The following is a 10,620-nucleotide window of genomic DNA, read 5'->3' as shown; positions in this document are numbered from 1 at the left end:
GATTTATTGTTTGGTTTATCATAAAGATGTAAATGAATCTTTTGTTTAGTAGGTTTACAAAAGATTAATGGGGAGTTAATCATATTCCTAAATTTGAACATATATATGATATATTAATTTTGGGAATGGAAAAGGAATTCTTCCTTGATAAAGTTATGACTTTAACCGTTCTATAATGATAGGATGTATATAGGACATGTTGTCTATATACTTGGGATAGAAATATATAATTGATAGATTGCAGGATATAATTGGATTATCTCAATCCTTATTTATAGATAAAAGATGCTAGGAAGTTTCTCAAATGTTAAAAGCTTCAATTAGAAGGACAAATTCTTGTGAGACTAGGAAGTTGCTCCTCGTAAAGGGAATGTGCCATTTGACTCCCAAAGAAACATAATGCATAAATAGGGCCCTGTATAATATGCATAAAGTGATTTATGTATATCATATTGTATGAAAAACGTTGATATGAGTTGTACCAAGATCGGTACAAGACATATCAATGCAAGCCCAGGTTTATAACCATGGCAACTGTCAAGTAGGTCCTTAAGTATTTAATAAATACTAAAGGATAGGTTCCTCAAGAATGAGGAAGATTCAAAGTTACAAATGGAAGCGTAATAGTATTAGATTATGAATCTAATATAATATCCATCATTGCATCTTTTTGTTGTGACTGAAGAGATAATTGAATATTTCTTTATTATGACTAAAGAGATATTTGGATGGAAACACTAGAAGTAAGGACTCTAGTATGTTGCATCATGCATGCAAAATGTATCACTATATAGAAACTTACAACAATGTTGTTTGGATGGGAAAGTTCATTTATGAACTCTCCATTTGGTTCCAACTAGAAAGTGTCACTACAGTACCCACACTACGACACTAACAGGGTGATAACTCAAGCCAGGGAATTAAGGTCTCATCAAGATCTGAACACTATAGAGAGATTGAACCATATGATTGAGAACCATGTATAATGATGACGTTGTTTATCTCAAGATTGCTTAAGTGGATAACATATAGATATCCACTATCTAGGCCTATTACTCAGTTATTTTTTAAATGCCTTCAAAAGAGGTATCATCACTGATGATACAGGAGATCAACTCTAGTGCAAGTGGGAGATTTTTGGAAATGTGCACTAATCCCAACCATAAGATGAGACTTTATAGACATTTCAGATGTTAAACTAAATTAGTTTAATGTAAGGATACATATTATTATTTAAAGTAGTCTCATTAAATGTTATATGCTTACACAATAAGTCCAAGGAATATGTAATTAAGGAATATGTAATTAGGAGAATATGACCTAAAGAAGTTAGATTCATGAGACCATTCTCTTTGATACACATCCTAAACGTTCATTATCATGTGATTTCCAATTGGGCATTGACGATCCGCATAGATTAGTACCATCATTGCCGCCACTGCCACCACCGAAACCATAACCTCAATGCCACCACCGCCACCACAACCACAACCGTCAACATCGCCGGCCATTGTCGCTGCCACTACCACCATTGTTACCTCTGCAACCCAGCAACCACACCTTTTCATTGGCACCACCAACGCCATCACTATCATTGCCCTTGGCACCATTGTCGTCGTCATCACCCACACTATAATGTCTATTTTTTGTCAGATATACATTTATATCACTTGTACAATAAAATTTATCAAACGCTTTTAAACTGCTTTTCATATTTACAACACTATTAAAAATACAAATAATCAAATGCTCAACTGCTTTATTCTACAGATGATTAAGCACAATATAAGCAATTTTTTTTTTTTTTTAAAGTACAACAAACCCAAACTTGCCTTAATGCTACATAGTATGAAAATGAAACCTTAATTTTTGACCTACTTTACTTGATAGCTAACTATTTGCAACATGCACACATTTGAGATGGAATATTAGAACAAGAAATTGCAATATTCACATTTTGTAGGATTAGTGGAAAGTAGTATCTCAAATGCATGCAATTTGTACACAATCTCTCTTAGCCAAAGGTCCAACGACAAAAGATGTAGTATTATTCTCTCCCATTGCACAATCAAGTAGCCTATGTAGAAACAAAAATGTAAATGAAACCCATGAAGCAGCTGGGATGATGATAGGAACATATTTATGTGACTTTGTTAGCTTATTTCTTTGCATTTACTTAGTTCGTTTCTATTTAATATAGTGATTTAAGCTATTTTCGCGTGTTTGTAGGTCCAATTGGCAAAGATGACAATAAATGGCTAAATGGAGCAATTTGGAGCAGTTTTGGACTTGGATTGGATACCATGCATGGGGAGCACTTTGGATGGACGTTTTTGGTGTTTAAATAATGCTAGAAATGTGCTACAATCTGGAGGAATTAAGAGTGAGGCTTGGGAGACAAGGAATCAAAAATTAAAGGGAAACCTTATCCAACCTTGTCCTTATCAAACCTTATCCTTAACAAACCTTATCTAATCCTAACCTATCCTTATTCTATCTTACCTTATCTCCAGCTGCAAGGGGGATTCCTTATCACATTCAACCACTTCTAATCTAATTTAAGGAAAAACACTGCAAACAACTCAATCCTTTTCCACCACAAAGTAGGTCATGCCCTAGCCCTATAAATACAAGTTATTGCCGCAGCTTTTAGGGGGGAAAAAAAGACAAAAAAAATAGAGAGAAATAGAGGTGTGCCGCAGCCTTGGGAGGAGAGGAAGAGCCAAATTTGCCATCTAGGAGAGGGGCTTCCAAATCTGCCATTGCTGGAGCTTTTCTGGTTTCTTTCTATCCTTAGTTTCAATGTTTAAATTAGATTGTTATTATTTAGTTATGACGAACATGTGTAACTAAATTTCATGGTTTATAGGAATAATAACTGGAAATCGATTTGTATGCATATGGTTTATATGTGGAGAAGAATCCTCTAGCTAGCCTTTCACCCAATTTTCGTCCAAATTCACTTTGTTTCTGCAATTTAGTTGTTTCAATGCAAAATTTGTCCACAAACCCCCCTTAGTTCTTATTTGTGTTTTTCAGTTTTAGAAGTTTAATTTGTGTTGATTAGCATCCCTTCTAATCCCCAGCTTAGAACAATCCCTACTTGCTCATACTACGATTGCATAATTTATAGGGTTTAATTTGTGTGTTAGTTTCTGCCACATCAAATTTTGGCGCCGTTGCCGGGGATTAGTAAAATTGCTAATCACTCTGTTTTTTTGTTTATTTTACTTTTGATATTTGATTTGGTTTGATTTCTTTGATTTTAGGTACTAGAGAAGCAAGACATGGCAATTGCTAATCTTCAAGCTCAAATGGCGAATCTTACTTCTCTTATGTCACAGTATATTGAAAGGTGCACAATGCAAAGTGTCCCTACATTTGGTGTGTCCTATAAGCCAGGATATCAAACTAATTAACATCCTCAATTAATTGAGATTGGTGGTTGGGATAGTGTTAATGCTTGGGGTTTTCCAACACTTACAATCCAGGTGGGAGAGATCATTCAAATTTTATGTGGTGGGAACTTCAACAAGTTCAATAAGAAGGATATCGGCAGCCATCTGAGGAGTTTTATTCAAGACCTATGCAGCCACCACAGCCTCCCCTAATACAATCCCAACCAAATTCAGGTTCGTCAATGGATTATGATAAAATTTTTCAAACACTAACTTCTTTGACTTAGGGTTTACAAGACCAAGCTAAAGAGATAGGGGACGTGAAGAATCAAATTGGACAGATCGCAGAATTCATGGCACAAATTCGAGAACAAAGCGAACTCTCCAGCTCAACAATTGTCAATTCAACGGGAAACTTTGAAATCACTGAAGCTATCACTTTGAGAAGTGGTATGGAGGTTGCAGGTGATATGAAAACTTCCAAACAAAGCCAAAAAGAGGACAAATAGCTCTTGTCCAAAGAGGAGGAGGAAGACTCATCCACGACAAGCTTAGAAGAGGCCTTATCACAGAACTCAATCATCTCTAATCCTATTGCCTTAGTTACCCTAGCTCCACCACCATCCTATTCTAGTAAGTTTGTTCCGAATTCAATTCTTTCCAACCTTATTCCACCAAATGTCTCTATTCCTTGCACGTTCTTGCAATCCAAGAAAGATGAGGGAAAGAAAGACATCTTCGAAACCTTTCCAAAGGTGCAAATTAATATCTCACTTCTTGGTACAATAAAGCAAGTTCCAAAATGTGCTAAATTTTTTATAGAGCTTTGTACAACAAGAAGAAAGATTCAAGAGAAAGAAGTGGCTAGGGAATATCTATAATTCATCAAAGAGGATGTACTTGAGATAACCATCCCTGAAGAAGTTGGATTTTATGACACGGGACAAGTCACTGCCCTCACACCAAATCTGACCGGGAGCAACATTCCTGAAACTTTCGAAGTAGTGTTTTTCCTTGAGTTCTTGTTGCAGCACACAGGTAAGCCACCTCCTCTAATTTCAATTTCGTTTTCTACTAACATGTTGTTGATTTCAATGATTCAGGCACCCATTCTAGAATTTAAACCATTACCGGATCATTTCAAGTATCACTTTCCATTCAAAGATCAACTCCATGTCGCAGGCCATAGTGATGATTAAATGGAGGTGTTGTCCGGCTGGAAGACGTTAAAGCAAACGCTTCTTGGGAGGCAACCCATGTATTCAAACAAAGAGACATTGGAATTTCCAGCTCCTACAACCATATTTGCTTTTTTTTTTTTACCCTTCTCTTTATTGTTTTTACTTTGCCATGATTGTCTTGTTTGCTAGTTATCTTTTATTGCTTTGTTGTTTAAGTTTATTTTTGAAACGTTGAGGACAATGTTAGGTTTAAGTGTGGGGGGTGGAGGGGTGGGGGGTAAAACACATTGTTTTTCATGACTTATTTTCGAATTTCACCACCTATCACTACTAATATTGTTGTTCACTATTTTAAAGTGTTTTATTATGTGTCATATAACAAAAATTTGAAAAAAAAATCGAAAAAGTTTGAGAAATACCAAAAAAAAAAAAAATTCGTTTTTGTTGCTTGTTTGTGTTTTAGGGTACCTTCCAACACAATGATGAGGATTTGGTTTTTAATTGCATGACTGTTAAAGAAAGTTACAAACATGGGTGGAAGTTTGATATGCTCTTTGGTTAATACTTAGTTGTAGTTGTCAATTATGAATTTACATGTAATCACAAAAAGAAAAAAAAAAAATCAGTTTTTGTAACATGCTTGAAGGAAGAAACTCAAACTAACGCTACAACCTTGTGAGACTTGAGCCTATTCTTTGTTTGAAGAGTTATTAATCTGTGATATTCTTGCTTTCTAAAGTCGTTGTATGATCTCATTATTTCTTTGCTTGGTTGCTACTTAGAATGCTTTTTCATCATTTTAGTCCAAACACTGGAACTCATGCCTATTTCATTCACAACATAAAATTGATTGCATAACAAATAACAAGATGAAGTTGTTTAGTTACCACCAGAGCCAAAACGCCTTATCCCTTGCATATGTATTGTAGGTTTAACCCCTTTGAGCCTTATTTAGCCTATTTTCTTTGTTAGCTGCATTATCCCTACCTAGCCTAGTATAGGAATATCCATACCCTTATTCTTAAGGAATAGTGAAGCATGACTTGTTGGGAATTCCTTTTGATCTACGATTTGCAGAAAAAACAAGTGTGGCGGAAGAATTTGTTCTTTTGAATCCAATGAAGTAGTGTGTATGTTTCAAAGAAAAGAAAAAGAAACAGAAAAAAAAGAAAAAGAAAAAAAAAAATTGAGGAAAAAAAAAAAAGAGAGGTTGAAAAGAAGTGAGAATGAGTTCATAAGTGTTGGTTGTTGAAGAAGGGTCCAAAAATGTGAATCTGACCCTAAAGTTGCATGAATCTCCCCTTTGTGTTTAATGTTGGGTGCTGCAATAAAAATGTTGAATTCTAAGTGTTGATTTCATTACTTTGCTTACTATCACTTTAAGAAACTTTGTTTATCCTTAACCTTTCTTTGTTAGCCAATACCTTAGCCCCATTACAACCCTTAGACTTTTATCTTGATTGTTATGTAATTCAATATATGGAGTTTGAAATTGGTACGAGCATATGGAATCCCTGGTTCTCGCTTCTAAGTAGTGGCATTCCGTTCATGAGATCATATACATGTTTGTATTAATAATTCCAGAAAGTGCCTTCTTTGATATAACATATGTGAGTGCTAGACTACATGTTTACATCAATCTTCTCACATATATTTAGTATAGAGAGTGTAGTTAGAAAATTTGTGTGAAAATAGAGAGTATATCCAGTGAGGAATTGAGTGAATTCTCTAAGGCATGTTACTACATTCAAAATGTTGTTTTAATTGATTAAATGCGAGCTAGTGAGTGGTTACTGCGGCTAAGTATATGCTCAAGAGTAAGGATGGCTAAAATCTATGTGAGCAGTGATTTTTAATATGTCATGTTTTATTGGAAATCTCTGAGGCAATTGCTGGAAGGTTTAGGTTTAGGTTTTGTTTCTTTGTTTTGCTCGAGGACTAGCAAAAGCTAAGTGTGGGGGAATTTGATAGGAGCATATTTATGCGACTTTGTTAGCTTATTTCTTTGTATTTACTTAGTTAGTTTCTATTTATTATAGTGATTTAAGCTACTTTCATGTGTTTGTAGGTCCAATTGGCAAAGATGACAATAAATGGCTAAATGGAGCAATTTGGAGCAGTTTTGGACTTGGATTGGATAACATGTGTGGGGAGCACTTTGGATGGATGTTTTTGGTGTTTAAATAATGCTAGAAATGTGCTACAATCTGGAGGAATTAACAGTGAGGCTTGGGAGACAAGGAATCAGAAATTAAAGGGAAACCTTATCCAACCTTATCCTTATCAAACCTTATCCTTAACAAACCTTATCTAATCCTAACCCATCCTTATTCTATCTTACCTTATCTCCAGCTGCAAGGGGTATTCCTTATCACATTCAACCACTTCTAATCTGATTTAAGGAGTCCTAAAACACTGCAAACAACTCAATCCTTTTCCACCACAAAGTAGGCCGTTGCCTGGGCCCTATAAATACAAGTTATTGCCGCAGCTTTTAGGGGGGAAAAAGGACAGAAAAAAATAGAGAGAAATAGAGGTGTACTGCAGCCTTGGGAGGAGAGGAGGAGCCAAATCTGCCATCTAGGAGAGGGGGTGCCGAATCTACCATTGCTGGAGCATTTCTGGGTTCTTTCTATCCTTAGTTTTAGTTTCAATGTTTAAATTAGATTGTTTTTATTTAGTTATGACGAACATGTGTAACTAAATTTCTTTTTAGCTAGAGGTGAATTCGAAGCCATGAACATATGTTTTATATGAATTGATTACATCCAGTTATTGTTTCATAAAACATGAATGCGATTTACTTATCTGTTTTATTAAGAACTTGTTCTTGTGTGTTGATTAAGGGTGCACACTTAGTTTGCATGTAGGATTTGATCCTAGAATATAAGGGAATTTCACCTAATCATTATGAACTTATATTTATAAGTAGTAAAGGTCACTAGTCATGATTGTGTTAAGTAAATTTCTGGCAGGAGTATCATGCAGTTCATAGTTACGAATGCCTTGTCAATGCTTATGATTTTCATAGAACTTAATGATGTTTGATATGTATCTCTATCATGCTATTCATATAGGGACTTGATAAGAATAATTTGATTGCATCGCTGAGTCCAATTCATTGAAATTAGGAAAACCTGAGAGTTAATTAGTGATGTTCACGATTAATTTGGGGCATTGTCATTCATAGTTTATAGGAATAATAACTGGATATCGATTTGTATGCATATGGTTTATGTGTGGAGAAGAATCCTCTAGCTAGCCTTTCACACAATTTTCATCCAAATTCACTTTCTTTTTGCAATTTAGTTGCTTCAGTGCAAAATTCGTCCAAAAACCCCCCTTAGTTCTTATTTGTGTTAGTTTAACTTAGTTTTCAGTTTTATAAGTTTAATTTGTGTTGATTAGCATCCCTTCTTATCCTCGGCTTAGAATGATCCTTACCTGCTCATACTACGATTACATAATTTATAGGGTTTAATTTGTGTGTTAGTTTCTACCACATCAGATGACATTTCGTAAAAAAAATTAAAATAAGGAAAACTAATGAAAAATGCTTGAAAAGTTTTAGTTTTAATCAAAAACCATGTTATAAGTTTTGTTTAATGATTAGTACAAGGCCCATATCAAAGTAGTCCAATTAAAAAAGGCCCAACTATAATAAATTATGATTTGTCGATTTTACCCCTAACTTTTTTAGGTTGAGTTCCAGATTTTTGTTGTTAATGGAGTTCATCATTGTTTTGCAGACCTTCTTCTTTTTCTTTGAAACAAAAATATAGATCCTCATGCTATATTTTGTATTATTTCGTTGAAATGTGATCATCGTTATTATTCGTAGTGTATTCGAGGTATTGTTTTTCAATTTTTCTTCATCAGTGGAGTCCATTGTCTGTTTCTCCATAAAATAAATTTGAGATCTGCATGCTATTCAATAATAACGATGAGTCACTATTTCTGGACTGTAAAAATAAACAGTCTCTGGATTTTAAGTAACACTGTTTCTGGAATCTAAGTCATTATTTATGGAACCTAAGTTATTTTACTTCTTGAATCTAAGTCACTATTTCTAGATCCAAATGAAATAGACACACTGTTTCTTAAATGTAATCTAGAAAAGAAATAGTGAAATTCACTATATTTGGATTCAAAGCAAATTAAGCACTTTGTTTCTTAAATATAATCAACTGATGCATGAAAGAAAAGAAATAGTCAAAGGTTAAAATATAGACTATTTATGGAATCTAAGTCACTGTTTCTGAAATTTAAGTCACTGTTTCTGGATTTTGGTTCTTTTCTTTCCAGATACAGTCTTTATTTGTGTCAGACAAAACAAACACTGTATCTGATTTTTTTTTTTTTTTTTTAAATTTTTTATAGACACTTTTTCACTCATTTCTGCCTTTAAACTTCTTTGAACTTGTGTTCGGTGGCTTTGTTCCGATGAATGCTTCATTTTTCAACTTTGATTTGAACTTTGATTTGGTTGTTTTTGCCACGCCGGCACGAGCCATGGTCACGTTAATTCTCGAGCCCATAAAATCAATCCACACTTGATAGTTAATTCCATTGTTGAGCTTCAACTTGTTGAAATCTTGATCAAGTCCGCCACTCCAATACCCAGTGGTGCTCGAAGCATTAGACGTAAGGGAGTTGATGTCCAAACCAACATGGTTGTCATCAGGATCCTGTAACTCTTGATTTTCGAAGACATCAAACTCGACACCGAAGATGTTGTTGTTGGGGTCGCCGTTGTTGGAGAAGTTGAAAAAACCCAAATGTTGTGCGGAGCTTGCACCGCTTAAGCCAGAGAAGGGTGAGAAGAGGATGGTTTTTTTATTAAACTTTGAGCCCTTTTGGTTAAATAACATTTTAGGATGGTTTTTGATTAAATATTTGTTGGCCCAAGCCCTTTTCATTAAAGCTCCCATTAAAATATAAAGGAATGAGATTACTTATACTATTTTCAAGCACTAATTCAACGTAGTATTTTTTTTTTTTTTTGGGTAGCAAGGTTCACAACTTTATTAAACTAACAAAACAAATTTACATGAAAGAAGCCCAAAAACAACAAACATAAAATACAGATAGGTACCCCAATATAAACTAGGATTCTATCTCCTTCTCTTCCCATCCCCTTCCATCCCCTCCTCTCACATTCTCTTATTTTGTCTTTTTTTTGCTATAAAAAATTAATATAAGACGTTGACGTGGCTTAACCGTGATTGTTCAAATAGGAGGGGAGGGAATGGGAGGGAAAAAAAGAGGGGAGAGAATCCTAGTCCCCCCAATATACAACACATCAGAAAGTTGTGAGCCAAAAAGAAAAAAAAAGGAAAAAAAAAAAGAAAAACCGAAGAAACCTAATCAACTTGCATCCACCGCCGCCTTCGCCGGAAAAACTAATCTAATGTACCTTTGCATTTGTGATAGCAGGAGATAATTTTGATCTTTTATTTTGGGTTTGCCCACATGGGTGATATTTGTGGATCTTGCTAATTTAATATGGCCGATGATCCAACTAAATTTGAGTAAGTTTAACTTTGAAGTTTTTTTATTGAACTTGTCTGACATTGTTAGACGTTTGCAGTGGTATTCCTGCACACAATATAAAGACATATTAAAAATAATTAACTTAAATTGTTACATTACTAGTGTGAGACTTCACGCTCCCACGAGGTGTAGGAGGTTGGAAGATTAGGTCAATGGATCTTTGATGCCTAAGTTAGTTTATCTGAAAAAGAGTGAGTGTTTAGGGCTTTTAGAGGTAACAAAATCTTCCCAAAATTTGGTAGAGATGGAGGTATTTATAGGAGGAGGGGTCGGCCATGCTGTTAGGGTTTTACCCTACACATGGCGGCATCCTATTGGCCAAGGTTTATGGAGAGAATATTCTCAAGATATTAAATAGGAAATAATATCTTGAGATAATGGTGTAAATGTAAGATCCCACATCACCGAGGGGAGTGGATCCTGTAAGTCTTATATGTGTATTCTCATCTCTACCTAGCACGAGGCCTTTTAGGAGTTCACTGGCTTTG

General features: G+C 34.9%; 1 protein-coding gene across 1 annotated transcript; it reads right to left on the bottom strand.

Annotated features, from left to right (window-relative positions):
* Positions 1 to 8,967: 8,967 nt before the first annotated feature.
* LOC137732874 (probable L-type lectin-domain containing receptor kinase VII.2) lies at positions 8,968 to 9,450 on the bottom strand. The gene has a single exon (XM_068472132.1). The coding sequence runs from the start codon at positions 9,448 to 9,450 to the stop codon at positions 8,968 to 8,970; it is 483 nt and encodes a 160-aa protein (XP_068328233.1).
* Between the last annotated feature and the right edge of the window lie 1,170 nt (positions 9,451 to 10,620).

This window comes from Pyrus communis, chromosome 4, assembly GCF_963583255.1.
Source record: "Pyrus communis chromosome 4, drPyrComm1.1, whole genome shotgun sequence".
Classification (NCBI taxonomy): Eukaryota; Viridiplantae; Streptophyta; class Magnoliopsida; order Rosales; family Rosaceae; genus Pyrus; species Pyrus communis.
This window is presented reverse-complemented; position numbering and strand designations above follow the sequence as displayed.